At 39.8% G+C, this 21368-nt stretch overlaps 2 protein-coding genes across 5 annotated transcripts in view; one reads left to right on the forward strand and one right to left on the reverse strand.

The window, feature by feature from the left end:
- ccdc65 (coiled-coil domain containing 65) overlaps positions 1-8862 on the forward strand; it is a 39316-nt gene extending 30454 nt beyond the window's left edge. Inside the window, exons 8-9 of the mRNA XM_059955940.1 lie at positions 5932-6084; positions 7504-8862. Coding sequence (XP_059811923.1) covers positions 5932-6084; positions 7504-7803 — 453 coding nt within the window. The 3' untranslated portion in view covers positions 7804-8862. The remainder of the gene's footprint in view (positions 1-5931; positions 6085-7503) is intronic.
- fkbp11 (FKBP prolyl isomerase 11) lies at positions 550-18339 on the reverse strand. 4 transcript variants are annotated; one of them, XR_009508956.1, is made up of 8 exons: positions 17453-18339; positions 17273-17335; positions 15775-15862; positions 15448-15481; positions 13906-13976; positions 12835-13032; positions 11026-11209; positions 551-956 (listed from the first exon to the last, which is right to left on the reverse strand). XR_009508956.1 is itself a non-coding variant. In XM_059955951.1 (6 exons), the coding sequence occupies exons 1-6, from the start codon at positions 17543-17545 to the stop codon at positions 12815-12817; spliced, it is 567 nt and encodes a 188-aa protein (XP_059811934.1). In that variant the 5' UTR covers positions 17546-18338; the 3' UTR covers positions 11218-12814. The 4 variants fall into 4 exon arrangements, 1 of the variants encoding a protein (XP_059811934.1); XR_009508957.1 differs by lacking the exon at positions 551-956 and adding an exon at positions 989-1134; XR_009508958.1 differs by lacking the exon at positions 12835-13032 and having other exon boundaries at positions 550-956.
- Positions 18340-21368: the final 3029 nt, after the last annotated feature.

Genomic DNA, 21368 nt, shown 5'->3' on the forward strand with positions numbered 1-21368 from the left:
ACTCCAAAGTCCTTTTGCACCTCTGATTTCTGAATTTCCTCCTCATTTAGAAAATAGTCTATGCCTTTATTCCTTCTAAATTGCATGGTTTTCTGCATTATTTACTCATAAAATGTGGTGTGATCTTCATCTAAGTCACGATAATAGACAAGCACAATCTGCCTAAACTAAAAACACGCAAGCAATTGTACTTCTCATCATTACTGAGTGCATCTTTTAAGAAATCATAGTCTAGGTACAAAAGAAGTATGTAAACCTCTGGGGTAATGCCTTCTACAAAAGCTATTTGGAATCAGATGTTCCAATCAATGAGTTTAGATTGGAGGTGTGGGTTGTAGAAGTGCCCTCCTCTTTAAAAAAAAGATACACAAAGTCAGGTTACTGACAGAGCCTGCTCTTCTCAAGAAAGATCTTGTTACGTATTCAGGCAACAATAAATATATGAGTTCGGCAAGGGTTTCTTATAACAAACAACACGTTTATTAAACACAGAAAACAAACCCCCCAAAAGTAAACAAACACTACCGTAACCGGAAACAGCTGCTGAGCGGCTGTTCAAACAGTTCTTTAAAGTGATATTCCAAAACAGTTCTTTAAAGTGATATTCCAAAACAGTTCTTAAAGTGATATTGCCAAAAGTTCGATATGCTCACAGTCCATTTAAAAGGAGAGACTTTACAGGACGATTTAAATTCTCTTTCACGTCGCTTGCTTCGATCCCCGACGTCGAAATTCCCACGAAGAATTTACGAAACAGAACGGCTTAAAGGCACTGACCTTTCCTTCCTCACTATCCTCAATCCTTTCTGGTAAACCCAGGGATTAACATGAAGATAGTCAACGAAATCCTTCCAAATAAGGATCAAACAAAGGTCGCCCCCGTTTCACCGTAGAAAGCGATTCTCCTCGATCTTTAACTTCCAACCTTGAATCTTCACTCTCCTTTAATTCTCAAACTAACAGAATCATAAAGAACCTGTTGGCATTAACCTTTTAAACTTTAGGCATTAAATAAAAACTTCATCCTTCAACTAAACTGCGTCATCACTTCAAACACGCAGTGGCATGAAGTCAACTTGGCAAATCCAGCCACGAACTGCCCCTCCTCACAGGGTGGGGTCTACCTTTTATAACCTGTAAAAAAAACCCGTCACATGATCTCTACTGGCGGGAAAATGATGTCATTCCACCATCACAAGACCATCACCTCAAGTCCAGTACAGCTTCAACCCCAGTCACATGACAAGGGCTCCACTGTCATGTGTCATGAGTATGTAACAATCTCTTTATGTGCACCATGCTTTGAGCAAAACAACTTTCAGAGGACCTTAGAAGAACAATTGTAGAGATGCATGAAGCTGGAAAAGGCTACAAAACCATTTCTGAAGACCTGAGTGTTCATCAGTACACAGTAAGAAAAATTGTCTACAAGTGGAGGAAATTTGATACTGTTGCTACTCTCCCTAAGAGTGGGCATCCTGCAAAGATCACATCAATACTGAAGGAGTACATCAATACAGCAATGTACAATGCTGAAGGTGGTGACAAAGAACCCAAGGGTAACAGTAGAAGACCTGCAGAAATCTCTAGAACTTGCTAAAGCCTCTGTTCATGTGTCCACTATAAGAAAAACACTTAACAAGAATGCTGTTCATGAAAAGACACCATAGAGAAAACCACTGCCCTCCAAAAAAGACATTGCTGCACGTCTCAAGTTTGCAAAGACCACCTGGATGTTCCCCAACACTTTTGGGATAACCTGTGGACAGATGAGACAAAAGTTGAATCTTTTGGCAGAAATGCACACTGCTATGTTTGGAGGTAAAGGGCACTGTACACCAACACCAAAACCACATCCCAACTGTGAAGCATGGTGGAAGGAGCAGCATGGTTTGGGGCTGCTTTGCTGCCTCAGGGCCTGGACAGCTTGCAATTGTTGAGGGAACAATGAATTCAAAATTGTACCAAGATGTTTCACAGGAGAATGGCAGGGTAGCACTCCATCACCTGAAGCTTAATAGAAGTTGGATAATGCAACAATGATCCAACACACAAGAGTAAATCAACAACAGAATGGTTTAAAGAAAAGAAAATTTGTGTTTTGAAATGGCCAAGTCAGAGTACAGATCTTAACCCAATTGAGATGCTGTGGCATGACCTGAAGAGGGCTGTTCATGCAAGGTTTCATAGAAATATTGATGAACTGAAACAGTTTTGTATGGAGGAATGGTCTAAAATCCCTCCAAGTGTATGTGCAGCACTGATCAACAGTTACCAGAAACATTTGGTTGAAGTTGTTGCTGTACAAAGGGGTCACACCAGTTACTGAAAGCAAAGGTTCACATACTTTTTCAAACAAATATATGTATATTGGATCATTTTTCTTAATAAATAAATGAAAAAGTATAATGTTTTGTTGTATTTTTTAATTTGGTTCTATTTATCTAGTTTTAGGACGCGTGAAGATCTAATCACGTCTTAGGTCATATTTATGCAGAAATAGAGAAAATTCTAAAGGGTTCACAAACTTTCTAGCACCACTGTATATTCCATCTGCCTTTATTTGCACAATTTCTTAATCTGTCTTAAGTCCGTATGCAGACTCTGTGCTTCCTCAACACTACCTGCCCTTCCACCTATCTTCATATATATTTAAGGTGGAGGGTTATATGGGGGGGACAGAGTTTAAGGGTCGGCACAACATTGTGAGATGAATGTCCTGTACTGTGCTGTATTGTTCTTTGTTCTAAACTTGGCCACACCATCAATTCCGCCATCCAAATCATTGACATATAACATGAAAAGAATCTGTCCCAACACTGACCCCTGTAGAACACCACTAACAGTCAGTCAGAAAAGGCTGCAGAACAACCAACCAGAAAAGGCCCCCTTTTCAATCAGCCAATTTTTTTTTTCTTTATCCATGCTAGTATCCTTCCTGTAATACCATGGGCTCACAGCTTATCAAAAGCCTTCTGAAAAACCAAGTAAACAATATCCACTGACTCTCTTTTGTCTATCCTGCCTGTTAATTCCTCAAAAAAATTCCAATAGATTCGTCAGGCAAGATTTCCCCTTACAAAAACCATGCTGTCTTTGGCCTATTTTATCGTGTCCCTCCAAATACCTCGAAACTTCTTCCTTAATATTGGAACCTAACATCTTCCTTACCACTGAAGTCAGGCTCTCTGGCCTATAATTTTCTGTCTTCTGCCTCCCTTCCTCCTTAAAGAATGGAGTGACAATTGTGATTTTGCAGTCCTCCAGAACTATTCCAGAATCAAGTGATTCTTGAAAGATCATTATTAATGACTCCACAATCTCTTCAGCCACCTCTTTCAGATCCATGGATGTAGTCCATCTAGTCCAGGTAACTTATCTACCTTCAGACCTTTCAGCTTCCTTAGTAATAGCAACTACACTCACTTCTGCCCCCGACATTCTTGAATTTCTGGCACACTACTGGTGTCTTCCACAGTGGAGACTGATGCAAAGTACTTTTTCTCCACTTATATTTTTTTTTAGTTGCCTTCTATTGGTTTGTAAAAGCTTGCCAATTCTCTTTAAGTTACCCACTATATTTTGCTGTATTGTATGTCATCTCTTTTGCTTTTATGCTGGCTTTGACTTCCCTTGTCTCATTCCGAATTGCTCCCAGAAACTCCAGCCATTGTTATCCCTGTTAATGGTCCCTTTCAATCATCTTTGGTCAGCAACTGTCTTGTGCCTCTGTACTCCACTTTTTACTAATAAGTCTGATTTTAGCTTCTCCCTCTCAAGCTGCAGGGTGAATTTTATCATATTATGATCACTACCTTCTAAGAGCTCCTTTACCTTGGGCTCCCTAATCAAATCCAGTTCATTGCACAACACCCAATCCTGAATAGCTAATCCACTAGTGGGCTCAACCACAAGCTGCTCTAAAAAGCCATCTCATTGGCACTCTAGAAATTCCCTCTCCTGGAATCCAGCGCCAACCTGATTTTCCCAAAAAATCCGCATATTGAAATCCCTCATGACAGAATCACTTATTTATTACCTGTTATACTGCTGGCATTTAGGGCAGCAATGAAGGTCCTCCATCTCTGGTGGTGCTTAGGGCTTCCTTCATCGTGTCACTAGCTTCCTCTGGGTTTTCACTACTGTGCAGACTCAGGAATACTGTCGCACTCAGATGTAGGAGGATTCTTCATTGCTGTTTCCATATCAATTTTGTTTTACCAGTCAGGGTTGAAAGCCCTGAGTTGAACCACCAAACCTGGAGGACTGGTGGACCACTCTTAGTCTGTCCTCTACCCTTTAACCTGCTTGGCATGGATGACCTTACCAAAAGCCAAAGCTTAAAGCCTTGACTTTAATTCCTTGAGGTTAATTCCTGGGATATCTGGACTGTCTTACGCAGAGAGGTTAGAGAGACTGGGCTTGTATACGCTGGAATTAAGGAGATTGAGAGGGGATCTGATTGAAACATATAAGATTATTAAGGGATTGGACAAGATAGAGGCAGGAAATATGTTCCAGATGCTGGGAGAGTCCAGTACCAGAGGGCATGGTTTGAGAATAAGGGGTAGGTCATTTAGGACAGAGTCAAGGAAAAACTTCTTCTCCCAGAGAGTTGTGGGGGTCTGGAATGCACTGCCTCAGAAGGTAGTGGAGGCCAATTCTCTGGATGCTTTCAAGAAGGAGCTAGATAGGTATCTTATGGATAGGGGAATCAAGGGATATGGGGACAAGGCAGGAACCGGGTATTGATAGTAGATGATCAGCCATGATCTCAAAATGGCGGTGCAGGCTCAAAGGGCCGAATGGTCTGCTTCTGCACCTATTGTCTATTGACTCCAGCCAACGTAGTTCTCCAGGTTATTGAGATATGTAATCCTGGGTGATGGGAGTCCTTAATGATGGATGCTGCTTTTCAGAGGCATCACTCCTTAAGTTGTCCTGGATACTAGGGAGGCTAGTACCCATGATGGAGCTAACTAAGTTTACAAGACTCTGCAGCTTATCTCGAACCTTGGCCTCCTCCCCTCACCCCAATACCAGACAGTGATGCAAGCCAGTTAGAATGCTCTCAACAACACATCTGTAGAAATTTGCGAGTGTCTTTAGAGACATACCAATTATCTTCAAACTCCTAATGAAATTAGCCACTGTCGTGCCTTCTTTGTAGCTGCATTGATACGTTGAGCCCAGAATAGATCCTCAGTGATATTGACACCCAGGAACTTGAAATTGCTCACTCTTTCCACTTCTAATCCCTCTACGAGAACTGGTGTGTGTTCCCTTGTCTTATCCTTTCTGAAGTCCACAATTAGTTCTTTGGTCTTACTGACATTGAGTGCAAGGTTATTGCACTCTCTCTCCAGTGCTATTTTCCATCAGTCCAATATCTGCCCTCGCTTTTCTTTTACGCTTTATAGGTGTATCTTAAAAATCTTTTGGTATCCTTTTATATTACTGGCTAGCTTACCTTCATATTTCATCTTTTCTCTCTTCGCTGCTTTTCTACTTGCCTTGTTAGTTTTTAAAAGTACTCTAATCTTCTAACTTCCTGCTAATTTTAATATATTATATGCCCTCCCTTTTGCTTTTATGTTGGCTTTGACTTCCCTTCTCAGCCATGGGTGCCTCATCCTCCCTTTTAGAATATTTCTTCATCTTTGGGATGTATCTATCGTGGAACTTCTACATTGCTCCCATTAACTCCAGCCATTGCTGTTCTGCTGTCATCCCTGCATATATTTCAAAACTTGGGTATGAAAACTTAATCTGTTAATGGGTTCTATTTTAAAAGTGCACCAGATCTCTTCAAACAAAGTCCTTGTGGGGTCCATTCTCAGTTCTGGATGATCATCATAGCTAATTACCATTAGTCCTTACAAATACAATTCTTTTGGCGTCAATTTTGAATACTTCCTATCTTTGGCATAGGGTGAACACATTCTGAAAATGGCAGAGGCATGCAGGAAATTAGAAACAGAAAAAGAGAAAGTTCTTCCATTTTATGCCTGCTCTCTGACCCCAGAAGAAGAGGAAAGGGTTCAAACTTTAATGAAGAAGCCGCCTTGTGAGGAGCTAGTTCAAGTAAGTGGTGGAGAAACTGTCTTATAAACAAGAGTTACTTAAATTGAAATTTTTGGAAATGTGAATATACTAAAGGAGGAAGTGGATAAAGTCTAAAACTTGACATGTTTATGCTTCCAGGTAGCAGAGGGAAGATTTGGGTAAGATAGGCATGCTAGAGTTTGGATCTTGTGGATGTGAGAGAGAGAATTCCAGACAACATCAGTTAATCTAGTAGAACACAGACTGATATGGATCACTTGAGTTATGTGCTTCATTAATTTGTGGAACCTCCCTATGGAACATAATACAATTATGGAAGGAAGGACATTCTGGCAATTGAGGAAGTGCAGCGTAGATTCACTAGGTTGATTCCTGGGATGGCAGGGCTGTCTTACGCAGAGAGATTGGAGAGATTGGGCTTGTACATGCTGGAATTGAGGAAATTGAGAGGGGATCTGATTGAAACGTTTAAGATAATTAAAGGATTTGATAGGATTGAGGCAGGAAATATGTTCCAGATGTTGGGAGAGTCCAGTACCAGAGGGCATGGATTGAGAATAAGAGGTCAGTTATTTAAAACAGAGTTGAGGAAGAGCTTCTTCTCCCAGAGAGTTGTGGAGGTGTGGAATGCACTGCCTCGGAAGACGGTGGAGGCCAATTCTCTGGATGCTTTCAAGAAGGAGCTAGATAGATATCTGATGGATAGGGGAATCAAGGGATATGGGGACAAGGCAGGGACTGGGTATTGATAGTGAATGATCAGCCATGATCTCAGAATGGCGGTGCAGACTCGAGGGGCCGAATGGTCTACTTCTGCACCTATTGTCTATTGTCTATTATGAATAGTAATTATGTAACATTTTATATATTGGCAAAAGACAGTGTTGTATTTCAATCAGGTTTTTGCTATCCCTTTCAGGATACCCTTTTGTGGATAATAATGTATTTAAGTGTTAACACTGTTGCAATGTAGATAATACAAAAGCCAAAGTGTGTTTAGCAAACTCCTGCAAACCTTAGACTGGATTATCTAGTTGAGGGATAAATATTGGCCCAAGGTGAACTCTGTTGACCTTCTTCAAAATAGTGCTTTGTGATCTTTTATATCACCTGAGAGAGCAGATAAGGCCTTGACTGAATCTTTCAGCCAAAAAAGTTGGCAGCTCCAGTCCCAAAAGTTGGCACTCCCTTAGTTCCAAACAGAACTTCAATTTTGGTGTCTATCCCTGGAATATTTATTACAAAATATATTCTCATAAAGTGAAATGTTTAGATCGGGCTCTGGTTAACTTTAATTAGTTGAGATTTTGGCTAAAACTAAAGATCTTAATTTGGATATGGGACTTGTCTAACCAGATCCACCTCAGTGATTGATCTTCCCAGGTTCCATAGCATGGTAAATGGTGACATTTTTCTCTTTTTTTTTCTTCTTTTAAGATGATGACAGATTATGAGGCTCTGGACCAATTCTGGAAGCGCTATAATAAGGTTCGCTTAGACCAGATGGTTCTAGAACAAGATAAGCAAACCTTACTGCAGGAGAACCAGAAACTTCGGCAACTCCTGAAACAGTACTTAGATGGAATCTCAGTCAATGACCAAATCCTGTCAAATCTGAACCCACTCATTGTTATAAACAACAAAACAAATGTGAAAATTAATATGCCTGTGACAGAATCTGCAAAGCTAGTTTACAATGTGATTGAAGCAGCACATATTGTTAATCACACAGTCTAACAATCACTTCATTTTGAGCCTAAATGTGCCTGTCTTTACTGATTGGTGCCTAACCCTTATGTCTGTTTAGCAAAGCTTTACTTAATTACCAAGTTAACTATCTACTTACCAGTCATTTATGTTCAATAAATAATTAGTCTACGTCATTTGTCAAATGGTCCAGATAAATTTATGCACATAGCCTTTGTAACAAAGTAAATAGCTCATTGTTTCCATTTAAGAAAGGCTTTCAAAGTTCAACTCAATAGCTAAGCCTTTGCAAATCACCTGTAATATTTCTAGCGCACATGGTGAATGTAGAGATAAAGGGCCAGAAATCTGTCCTTGATTTTATGTGCTCAGCACACAATACAGAGATTTCAATGCTGCCAAACTTTGGAAGGAGAGTCCAATGCCAGTATATTCTATGTTTAATGCAAATGGCTACGATCAAATTCTATCCTGTGGTATGTTGTAACAAATAGGGGTCTTTAAACTGTATGGGGAATTTGGCCCAAAATTCTGTAGCAGTGTGTATGAACAACACCAGCCAGCTCTCACCCTTGTTCAGGTAACCTTATCAACGTGTACAGTACGTCTAGTTCACCTTCCTTTAAATACATCTGCACTTTGACTGCCACATTCCAAGTATTCTGGGTAGAGATGTTCTGTATTTCTGTAACACGCTGCAATGTTCCACTGCTACGGTAATGGTTTCTCTGTAGCAGCAATGTTTGGGTTATGACTAGAGATAACTGGGCATGTTAGCCAATGAGTGGGATGTTGTTCTTTCTTGTGTGTCTGGGAGAGGGATTTTGCGATTTTTTTTTGCCGGGGAGAGATGAGGAGAGAAGACACGAATGGAGAGATTTGGTAGATCGCTGGACAGAGTGGACTTGGAGCGAGGGTCTGAAGGTCAGCGATGATTGGAGGAGGTCGATGGTGGATGAACGGCCTTATCAGTGAGCTCCAACATTTGCGCATTAGACTTTCGTGAGAATGGGCCCTTTTTCTATTTTTTTGTTTCTTTACCAACCATTTGGCAAATTAAGAATTATAAAGCTCAATCGTTTAATCGCATATTGTGGACTGTTTGTTATTTTGTGGTGCTGATTTGTAACAGGGGACACATTGCACAGCATCCACCCAAACGAGATTTCTTAAGTTTGGCCAGGCTGGGGGCTATCATCTCCCAGATTAAACTGCTAGCCAAAGTGAGAGTTACATTTTTTTTGGGATTTAATTTATAACAATCTTGTATTTATGAGGTTCCTTCTTCTGATCAGGTCTGTGGTTGGGGACATTCTCCCCCTAGTCTTTTCTGAATCTTTCAAGTTGTGCCCAGTGGAGGTACTGAATAGGGAGTCCAGGGCACAGATCTAACCAAGAATAGAGATGAGCAATCCAAACATTTCCTACTTGTTTGATGTAAGGTTATTACAGGACCCACAGTCCATCTTTGTTACTTTCATGGTATCAGCTATTGATTGCCTCTTTTCATTCAGCAAAATGGATCTGCTCTTCCTTGCATCTGACTGGTACAGTCACTTGGTTTTAAATTTTGCAGTTTTTCTCTTTTCTGTCAAGAGATCTACCTTTTGTTTTCGATCAACAACTATGCTAAATAAAGAACCTTAACTTCAGACATGAACAGGTTGACTGAAACCTAAATCTTGAAAAGAAGAGTGTGTGTATATAGTTTCCCCAGTTCAGTTGACCATTCTGAGTGACATATATGAGAGACAGTGTTCAACCCATCAATCATTCCTCACTGCACCATCATTAGGTTCTCAAAGTGGTCACACACTGGTGCAGCTAAGGAAGGATTGTAGCATGTGGTACAGAATCTTCAACCTAGCTGAAAAATGCCCGAGACGCAGGGGGATGAGATCCAAAGTAATAGGCCTGAGGATGGGCTGTTGGTATACAACTAGATACAGTGTGCAGTGAGACTGTAAGAAAGGACAGACAGATGACAGGGCAAAATTGCAGTCAGTCAGATAAGTTAAAGTAAAAAGGCTGATGATATATTTGAATGCACACAGCATATGGAGTAGTTTGATGATCTTGTAGTACAGAGATTGGTCGGTACGACCTTGTTGGCATCACTGAATCGTGGCTGAAAGAGATCATAGTTGGGAGCTTAACATCCAAGGATACACATTATATTGAAAGGACAGGCAGGTAGGTGAAGGGGGTGGGGTGGGTGGCTCTGTTGGTTAAAAAATGAAATCAAATCCTTAGAAAGGGGTGACATAGGATCAGAAGGTGTAGGATCCTTGTGGGTAGAGTTAAGAAACTACATGGTAAAAAGACCCTGATGGGAGTTACAGTGCCTATAAAAGTATTCACCACCATCTGGAAGTTTTCATGTTTTACTGTTTACAACATTGAATCACAGTGAATTTAACTTGACTTTTTTGACATTGATCAACAGGAAAACTGTTGTGATCTAAATTAATAACAAAATAATTGATTGTATAAGTATTCATCCCTATTAATATGACACAACAAATCATTGCTGGTGCAAACAATTGGTTTTAGAAGTCACAAAATTAGTTAAATAGAGATCCCATGTGCGGTCAAGGTGTTTGATTGATTGTGGTAAAAATACACCTGTGCCTGAGGGGGTGGTGGAGGCAGAGACTCTCACAGCATTTTAAGAAACATCTGGGTCACCAAGCCATAGAAAGATATGGATCAAGTGCTGGTAAATGGGATTTGCATAGATATGTATGATGGACAACATGGTCAGGGCAGTCCAAAGGGCCTGATTCTATACTGTATGAATTCTATGGCTGGAGGTCAGCAGCTCAATCACTGGAAGAGGTGGGTATATAAAAGTACTTGCCAACTGGCCAGAGGTTGATGATTTGTCCCGGTGGTGGGGACTGATTGGGGATTATGGGAGTAGGATAAGTTGTTGGGTGGAGTGGGGCCCTTAAGGAGAGGAGAGACCCAAGCCCCTTGTTAAATCCTGGGTATAGTGGAAATACTTGCTCCTTGGGGATAACCATTTCCTGAACAGCAGTCAAAAGAGGGTGTTGAACAAGGTATGACACAATCTGACACTGACATTATCTCAGCTATTTTAAGGTAATTCTCGACCAAAGTGCCTGATTACTTTCTAAAAATGGTTGCAATTGCATTGCATTTCCAAAAAAAAAGAGATTTGTAGTCACTGCCAATAAAGAAAGTATTTGAATTTCTATACTGATATGTTCTCCTAAAAGTATCTCTTACCATTAGCCTGGATGACTTGTTTCCATCCCTAGTAAGGAACGTTTTGTTTGCATTATCCCCGTGTTTCTCCCATTCAGTCTTGACTACTTTCTGTCTTCAGGACACATCTGGGGAAGAGCCTGGGGCACTTAATTCATTGTTCTTCAAGAAGTACATCACTGGTTGTAAAACGCTTTGGGAAATCCTGTGGTTACAAAAGGTTCAAGTAATTATCACTCTTCAGTTGCACAGTCATTTCCAGTCATTGATAGCATTGTTAAAATGTGAAAAGCTGCAGCCTCCTGAAAGAGGCAGTTCTAGTGATGTTTTATTGAGATTGTCTCATTCACTTTTTCTGTGCAGCCTCTATAATGCTATCCTGATGGTTTCAGTAAATTTAGTTCTTGTTGGAAGCCTTTACTGAGAGAAGGAATAATTCTGTTTTGCCTTACTGATAGCACAACTACCTGTTCTTTCTTAACACTCAGTAATATTATCATTTGGAGGATATTTGCTTGAAGCACGTTATCACTCAGGTTAACCTTCAGTTTGATATTTTCATGTGGCCAATGTCACATTTAATGAAAATATTTGAGAGAAGACAACACAACCCTATCACCAACACCCTACCTGTCATTCCCATAGGTAACCCCTATTTCCATTCTACAATTGTGCTGTTCACACAGTTAAAGACTAACATGAGCCTCACTGCAGATTAATGGCAGCTTGTAAGTGAAGTTTTTTATTGAGTTCTATTGTCACAGTTGAGGAAATATGATATTTTCTGGTTTATATTTCAGCATCAAGTCATTACTTTGATTAATCATATGGCGGGATATAAAATATAAGATCAAGCAAGCTTGCACAACTGTAGTATGAAAGAACTAATTCCACCAGTGTGAATTCTCATTTCCTACTGAATCTGTCACTGGTCTCCCATGAGTAGGATTACCAATTCTGAGCTAATTCGTGTTGAATGATGAGCTTTCTTTATTCAGCCCATTTGGAACTAGGTTGAGATTCCCCAATGCATCATCTTTGATGGTTGGACACCATGTTTGAGTTTAAGCCAATACAAACAGGTAAGGGACTTCTACAAAGACCTCTTCTTGCTTTTTTAATAACCTATGCAAAATAATGAGTATTTCCCTCCATTAATCCAATAGAGAATTTTGATATTATCCATAAGACTACATATCCATTAGAGGCTCCATATCATTTTGTGTAAACTGCACTGCCAGATAAAAGTTTGGGAATTGTCTATAATGCACTAGTGAACCTCTGTGTAATTCAGAATTCTACAGAGTGGCACCATGGCAAGACTAAAGATGTTATTTTCAACCCATATCTGAACATTAAAATTAAGTAAGAGACATGCAGAGTGTATGAGCATGTCTTGGTATTTAGCACTGCCATATTTCTTTATTAGAAAAATAATCTTGGCATTCTTTTTTTCTGTGTGAAAGAACATCAAGTGGAGCTTTAAAATTACAATCTTGCACAATTATGGCCATGGGCATGACCAATGTATGGGAAGAATACTGTCAGTTATAGAAATGTATTTGAATATATGTTTTACACTATTACACAGCTAACTAACTGTAATATTGTTCACCTCTGTGACTCTGTTACATGTGTAGAATTGAAGGGCCTAGAGTTCAACCTGTCAATATTACTTGAGGTAGTAATGATAACCATAATAGTAACCCAATTATCATGCACAGATATCACTGCCAGAATCAAAGGGCTATCTGATATAAAATAAACAAAATATTAAAACAAAACAGAACAATTAATTTCTGCAGAAATTTTATTTATTTTTTGCTTTGCCTCTTTTATCCTCTTTGGCTTTTCGTCTGGATGTTTTTTGCGTGTTTGCTTTTGAATACAGGTAATAGCCTATTAGACACAGAAGTCCAGGGATCAGCAGCAGGCTGATTATAGGGATCACATTGTCCATCAACTTCTTCAGGTATGTTGATTTCACTAATGTCACCAATTCAGTCTCAAATAACAGTACAGAGTCTCCTGAAATACAGAAAATATTCTAAACTCAATATCCAGACATATCTAATATTTTAATTACAGTAATTAAAATGCAGGTATATGAACACACTAGTAGAATAGAAAGGTGGGGCATTTTCAGTGGTTCTGACACTAAATAGATCACTCATTTCATTATACGTTGTTGTCATCTGGGCCTGGCTATCTATTTTGATCTCACACTGAACCATATCCATAGTCTCAAAAAAGCTTTTCTTTTTAACAGTATTTAACAGTGCAGAACACAATCTTCCCTGTATCCAGGCACATTTCTGCAGAAGACCAGGAAAATTTCTGCAGTTTCAGAGATGATTTCCACCCCCCCCCCCCCGGGTCTCTACTCTCCAAGTTCTCCCCTCAATTGTAATCTACATAACTAGGATAATTATTCCTCGGAATGTTCATTTCTTTCTTCTCCAAATTATTAATCCAATGCACAATCACTCTCCTGATCTTCTCAATATATGGAAATCAAAACTCATCTCACAGGGTCTTTGGAAACATGCAGTGTGCAAAAAGTCTAAAATCTATTTGTTGTGATATTTAATTACTCCACCCTCCTCTACCCCCATTTAATCTTGTATCTTTTCAATTTACTTCTCAAAGTTTAAAATTGAAAAAAACTGAGAAATCATAGGTTTTTTATTGTGCTATTGAGTTTTTGTAATGATTTCTATCACTTTCTTTGAAATAAACACTGGCGATCATTTATATTACAAGATGCTATTTTAATTCAAGCTGGCTGAAAATATAGCTGCAGAAAGTTCAGAATAGGCATTCTGTGGTGTTGTTACTAAAAAAAAAGATGTCAGACAACAGAGCATGAAGGTAAGATCAGAGTTGGAAATGGGTCCATACCTGGAATGGACGGTGGAAAGCCTCGTTTTCCATATGCGAGGTTAGATGGAATGGTTAACTTTCTTTTTTCCCTTGAATAATAAAAAAAACACTTGTTAGTTTTCTAGCAGGAACATAATTATTTTCCTATTTCATTATTACTAATCATCCAGTATCTAATAGATCACTATTGCTTAATTGGTAAAGTCAGTTATCACTAACAAATACAAAGGTCATTCCCTGGTTAATGTATTAGCAAGGCCAGTAGAATTAGCTTCAGTATACTTGGATTAGAAAGGGAAATCCAAAGCACTTTTCCATAACATGAACCCTTCCTGAAAAGTGTGAGAGCCAGAATAGTAGATGAGAATGGGTTTCATCTTAAAAGCTTATTATTACTCAGTGTCCAAGCTCTCATAAAGGAATTGGGTGAGTGTCCAATGTTCATGGGAATGAACTCCACCGGGAGAGAAGAGAAAGCTTGTAAGATATTAAGAAGTGATTGAGAGACAGCTGGCTGACACTTTAGGTTTTTGAAAACTCTGTAGCGTATAATAAAACATTATAGAACATATGATTATTGTTACTACACAACACTGTGCATATTATGTTTAAATTAATTTTTGTATAATAAACAACAGATGTTACAGGGTGATATTCTGGATGGTTTGATCAACAACACATTTGGGACTGAGTTGACTTCAGCCATCTGTATATCAATATAACATATTCAAAATTCTCCAATATCCTGTTTTTTCATAAATCAGAATTGCCGATTTCCTGTGACATAGGTCAGTGCTCTAGAAAGTGCATATTTCCAAACATGAAGTGCGACCTTTATAGAAATTGTGGATGCTTGTGTAGAACGTTCAACATACAGCTAGGCATTTTGTGTCTTTTCAAGATTAGTTTTTGGGAAGTCACAGCTAATGATTGTCAGCAAGCTCCCAAGGTCAAATCATATGATTCATTTACTGCCTGTTAGAACAAAGTTGTAAATTGCTCCAAAAGATCAGGTAATGATCCAGATTCTCCCCTTCATCATCACTTGTACAGAACCTCTTGTCTCAACTGCATTGAATTGAATATTGAACAAAATCAAACCCGTACCTTTCAAGAACAAAACAGCTTTCCCACATGGAGTTACTTAACTGTTGTCAACCAGTATAGTGATGGGAGTCATTGATTTTGGATTTGAGAGGGAGAAAATAGAAATAAGCTTGATTGTGGGGGAAATATGATGGTAAACATACATGATGACAGACATAAATTGTTCATGGCCTTGTCAAGAGTAAATTGTTGGAGAGTTAGCAATGCTTATTAAAATCACTGACTTTAAATCCAATTGGAAAAGCAGGTAATGTTTCAGGATAACAACCCTTTTTCAGTTAACTCAATCATTGGCTCTGCTTCCCTTTCTAAGGATTCTGATTTGACGGGCTGTTCATAGCATTTTCTCTATCAAATGTCTAGCATCTGAAGTCTTATTTGCTTTTAGCTTCAACTGCAGTCTAATTCAGATGAAACTTTAAGTCACCCCATGATACAATCAAATCAACTTACCCCACACACATGTCAAGAAGACCCTGTTCCAAACCTATGAAAAGAAATCAAATCATTTACAATACTATTTGTAAATATACTTCCACCAATGGTTTCAGAATTGGAACTGAATTAAAATTCTGAATCATAATTAACCTCCTGATGGCAATCACACTTCAATGAAGATTTGTGTTTATGGAGTGAAGTCAACATTACTTTCATGAGTGTCAAATTAATAGCACTTAAAGGGCAAGTGACTGCCTCATTCTTGAATCAATCTTTGTAACTGGGTTTGGGAGACATTTCTTCAGTACAGCTTCATTGCAGCATCAGAATGTCTCTTTTTACCTGGAATAACTTGTTTTTTGCCCAGTTCTACCACCAGAGGATCACGGATCAAAGAATTATCAAAAATGGTCCCATCTTCCAGTTTGCCCTAATACAGAGAAAAGAAAGCACATCAACTCTCCAGTATGTACCTCCATAGCAATCCATAAGGTTCTGTCAATAATTCAGCAAGCAGTAACCTAAGTATCTAACAATACATTTAATTAACCTTGCACTAGCAAACTGAGGAACCTCCCAATGGTCACCAAAATAATTTCCAGCATCAAAGTACCATTCAAATCCAGTCAATATTTCATACCATTTACAAACAAAAAAAATTCTCTGTTGATACTGAAAATCCAAAGCAACACACATCAAATGCTAGAGGAACTCAGCAAGTCAGGCAGCATCTACAGAGAGTAATAAACAGTTTATGTTTTAGGCCAAGACCCTTCATCAGGGCTGGTATGGATTCCATACCATTTGCTGCACTGATTATTCCATAAAACATTAATGGAATTGGCAGATGACCTTATAGAGTGACACTGAATATCTAAAGGCAATAACTGTCAACAAGTTGCTAATATAATTATAACTATCATTTATACCCACTGCAGCTAGCAACATTTCACAGGGCAACACATCAAAGGCTTGGACACCACAGCTAATAAATTGATATCTAAATTTAATTTCTCCTTATTTATGGTGGCTGCAGGAGTTGATGTCTGGAAATGGGACAGACACTATAAATCTAGTGTGATGGTTTTCTTTGATTTGTGTTTGATGGCTTTGCCCGTGTAAAAGCATTTCTTAAGCATCTTTCACAACCCTAGGATGCCCAAAGCATTTTACAGCAAATTAAATTTTTATTTGAAGTGTGGTCAGCGTTGTAATGTCAGAAGCTAAGCCTCACAAGCATTAACTTTAGCTGTTTTTACAGCAATCACTGAGTACATGCCTTCAACTTATTTCTGCGTGATTTATTCACTTGTTGTAATTTTCCCATTTACTTAATTTGTCAATTCATAACAATTGTTAAGTTGCTACACAGTTTGCTATCTTCAATAAATAAATATGTTAAATTTGCATTGAATTTCTATGAATAAGTTATTTATATCTGGGATTCTTGGTTACATTAAGTAAACGTACGCAACGTGAGTAACGCAAAGGCATAATTAAAAAGTCTAATAAAATCCAATATTCCCAAGATAATGTTGCTAGTTTGTTTATAGTTAGTGCGGATAGAATATTGCATGACACACTACTTCGAGTCCACTTTGCCACTTCCTCACGTTTTATAATCACTGCACCCCCCCCCCCCCCCCCAAAGTTTGGTGGAGTTACGGTTGGTTTTCAAGAGGAAATATACTTCCCCTTAATCTATTCCCTGGTCGCCAAATATCTGCTGACGTGTTAGTACAACTAGAGTCCCGCAGTCTCCACGTGTGCAATTTAGCAAAGTAATCCGAATTTTTTAGTTACAGATTTAATAAAGCGAAAAATGTTTTATGTTTCTTACAGTGTAGTGGATGTGAACCGTGTCCCCAGATTTCGATTGCTCGGGGCATCCCTCTGGTTTCAGCTGTTTATTAAAATAAACACAAATGGAAATGAAGATACATGTTTATAGTTGTGAACTCAACGTTCTGCTCAAAAATAAAAGTCCCGGAGAGCCGCTTGTAAAAAGGGATCTGCTCACCAAAACTTCCACTTTGAGTTCTTGTACTTTTTCATCCTGCCTGGAAATGCCGCTCAAGAAGCCGAAGATCAGGAGGAGAACGGTTCTGCTCATCCCGAGCAGCCGATCGAGCGACTGGAGAAAGACACCTGAATCGCAACCGAGCTCCTTCGCTGAACTACCATGAAATTAAGTAGTCGTCCAATATCCCGGCAGTCTCTGTTTTGTCCCTACGAAAAAGCTCCGCCCACTTTCATTAGCGACTGTTAAGAGCATTTCAGATATTTACCTTCGTTTGGACACGGCTGCCGTTTATCACAGAGGAGTTTCTTAATCATCCTTCGGGTCCTATTCCTGTACTCGCTGTGCCAGCATGGATTAGAAGGATCGGCAGATTGTTGGTTAATTCCTCTCCAAAGCACATAATTTAGGATTGTACTTCCATTTGTACTTCAGCGAGATGAACACATAAAAAATGAGAGCTGGTGTGGGCCATTTGGCCCCTGAATTTACCCCACCATGCAATAAAACCAGAGCTGCTCCAATCTTGGCCTCAATACCACTTTCCCACTCCCCCTTTGTCGGTTAAGGATATGTCAGCTTCCACTTTGAATATTTTCCATGCCTCCACACCCACAGCTCTGATGGACAGAATTTCAAAGTATGATGTCTGAGAGAATTCCTGCTCATGGCCCCTTACTCTGAAACTAGTTCTCAGCATCCATCCTGCCGTCTCCCTTCAGAATCTCGTATGTTTCAAGAAAATCACCTCTCATTCTTTGAACTTGGTTGAATATAGGAGCCACCTGCTCAAACACTCTTCAAACATGAACTCCTTCATCCCAGGAATCAATTGAATGAACCTTCTCTGCAGTGCCTTCAATGCAAGTGCAGTGCCTATAAAATGTATTCCCGCCACTCCCCCCCCCCCATAATCTTTCATGTTTTATTGTTTTACAACACTGGATTTAGAAACATAGAAAACCTACAGCACAAACTGTGACAAACATGTCCCTTACCTTAGAAATTACTAGGCTTACACATAGCCCTCTATTTTTCTAAGCTCCATGTACCTATCCAAAAGTCTCTTAAAAGACCCTATCATATCCACCTCCACCGCCAATGCTGGCAGCCCATTCCACGCACTCACCACTCTGAGTAAAAAACTTACCCCTGACATCTCCTCTGTACCTACTCCCCAGCACCTTAAACCTGTGTCCTCTTGTGGCAACCATTTCAGCCCTGGGGAAAAGCCTCTGACTATCCACACGATCAATGCCTCTCATCAACTTATACACCTCTATCAGGTCACCTCTCATCCTCCGTCGCTCCAAGGAGAAAAGGCCGAGTTCACTCAACCTATTCTCATAAGGCATGCTCCCATTCCAGGCAATATCCTTGTAAATCTCCTCTGCACCCTTTCTATGGCTTCCACATCCTTCCTGTAGTGAGGTGACCAGAAATGAGCACAGTACTCCAAGTGGGGTCTGACCAGGGTCCTGCAGCATTACCTCTCGGCTCCTAAATTCAATTCTACGATTGATAAAGGCCAATACACGATATGCCTTCTTAACTACAGAGTCAACCTGCACAGCTGCTTTGAGTGTCCTATGGACTCGGACCCCAAGATCCCTCTGATCCTCCACACTGCCAAGAGTCTTACCATTAATACTATATTATGCCATCATATTTGACCTACCAAAATGAACCACTTCACACATCTGGGTTGAACTCCATCTGCCACTTCTCAGCCCAGTTTTGCATCCTATCAATGTCCCGCTGTAACCTCTGACAGCCCTCCACACTACCCACAACGACTCCAACCTTTGTGTCATCAGCAAACTTACTAACCCATTCCTCTACTTTCTCATCCAGGTCATTTATAAAAATCACAGAGTAAGGGTCCCAGAACAGATCCTTGAGGCACTCCACTGGTGACCGACCTCCATGCAGAAAATGACCTGTCTACAACCACTCTTTGCCTTCTGTGGGCAAGCCAGTTCTGGATCCACAAAGCAATGTCCCCTTGGAACCCATGCCTCCCTACTTTCTCAATAAGCATAAGCCTTGCATGGGGTACCTTATCAAATGCCTTGCTGAAATCCATATACACTACATCTACTGCTTTTCCTTCATCAATGCGTTTAGTCATATCCTCAAAAAATTCAATCAGGCTCGTAAGATACGACCAATCCTTTACAAAGCCATGCTGACTACTACTAAATTATAACTCTCTAAATGTTCATAAATCCTGCCTCTCAGGATCTTCTCCATCAACTTACCAACAACCGAGGTAAGACTCACCAGTCTATAATTTCCTGGGCTATCTCTACTCCCTTTCTTGAATAAGGGAACAACATCCACAGCCCTCCAATACTCCAGAACCTCTCCCATCCCCATTGATGATGCAAAGATCATTGCCGGAGGTTCAGCAATCTCTTCCCTCGCCTCCCACTTTATTTTGGTACATTTCATCCGGTCCTGGCGACTTATCCAACTTGATAATTTTCAAAAGCTCCAGTACATCCTCTTTCTTAATATCTAAATGCTCAAGCTTTTCAGTCTGGTGCAAGTCAGCACTACAATCACCAAGATCCTTTTCCACAGTGAATACTGAAGTTAAGTATTCATTAAGTACTTCTGCTATTTCCTCCTGTTCCATACACACTTTCCCACTGTCACATTTGATAGGTCCTTTTCTTTCACGTCTTATCCTCTTGCTTGTAGAATGCTTTGGGGTTTTCCTTAATCTTGCATACAATTATTAAATACAAAATAATTGATTGCATAAATATACACCCCCTTCAAGTCAGTATTTAGTAGATGTAGCTTTGGCAGCAATTACAGCCTTGAGTCTGTGTGGATAGGTCTCTAACAGCTTTGCATATCTAGACACTGCAATTTCCCCCCTTCTTTACAAAACTATTCAAGCTCTGTCAAATTGCATGGGGATCGTGAGTGAACAGAATTTTTCAAGTCCAGCCGTAAATTCTCAAGTGGTTTGAGGTCTGGACTCTGACTTGGCCACTCCAGGACATTAATTTTGTTGCTTTTAAGCCATTCCTGTGTAGCTTTGGCTTTATGCTTGGGGTCATTATCTTGCTGGAAAACAAATCTTCTCCCAAGTCGCAGTTCTCTTGCAGACTGCATCAGGTTTTCCTCCAGGATTTCCCTGTATTTTGCTGCATTCATTTTATTCTCTACCTTCACAAGCCTTCCAGGGCCTGCTGCAGTGAAACATCCCCACAGCATGATGCAGCCACCACCATGCTTCATGGTAGGGATGATGTATTTTTGATAATGTGCAGTGTTTGGCTTATCCCAAACTTAGTGTTTAGTCTGATGGCCAAAAAGCTCAATTTAAATTTTATCAGACCATAGAACCTTCTTCCAGTTGACTTTAGAGTCTCCCACGTGACTTCTGGCAAACTCTAGCCATGATTTCATGCTAGTTTTTTTTCCAACAGTGGCTTTCTCTTTGCCACTCTTCCTTAAAGCTGCGACTGGTGAAGCACCCGGGCAACAGTTGTTGTATGCTCAGTCTCTCCCATCTCAGCCACTGAAGCTTGTAACTCCTCCAGAGTTGTCATAGGTCTCTTGGTGGCCTCCCTCACTAGTTCCCCTTCTTGCATGGTCACTCAGTTTTTGAGGACAGCTTGTCCTGGGCAGATTTACAGCTGCGTCATACTCTTTCCATTTCTTGATGACTGAGTTAGCTGTACTCCAAGGGATAATCAGTAACTTGGAAATTTTCTTGTGATTTTTCAACAACCCTTTTGTGGAGTTGCTTGGAATGTTCTTTTGTTTTTGGTGTAGTTTTTGCCAAGATACTGACTCAGCAGTAGTTGGACTTTCCAGATATAGGTGTATTTTACTACAATCCATTGAAACACCTTGACTGAACACAGTGATCTCTATTTAACTAATTCTGTGACTT

This window comes from Hypanus sabinus, chromosome X1 (assembly GCF_030144855.1).
Source record: "Hypanus sabinus isolate sHypSab1 chromosome X1, sHypSab1.hap1, whole genome shotgun sequence".
NCBI classification, from domain to species: domain Eukaryota; kingdom Metazoa; phylum Chordata; class Chondrichthyes; order Myliobatiformes; family Dasyatidae; genus Hypanus; species Hypanus sabinus.

Excerpts from the sequence above, each read along its gene's own strand:
- fkbp11 (XM_059955951.1), bottom strand. The coding sequence starts at position 17,545 with ATGAGCAGAACCGTTCTCCTCCTGATCTTCGGCTTCTTGAGCGGCATT. Across the intron at positions 17,336-17,452 it reads AACTCAAAGTGGAAGTTTTG|CTGAAACCAGAGGGATGCCC; the intron begins GTGAGCAGATCC and ends TTTAATAAACAG. Across the intron at positions 13,033-13,905 it reads CTTTCCACCGTCCATTCCAG|GAGACTCTGTACTGTTATTT; the intron begins GTATGGACCCAT and ends TCTGTATTTCAG.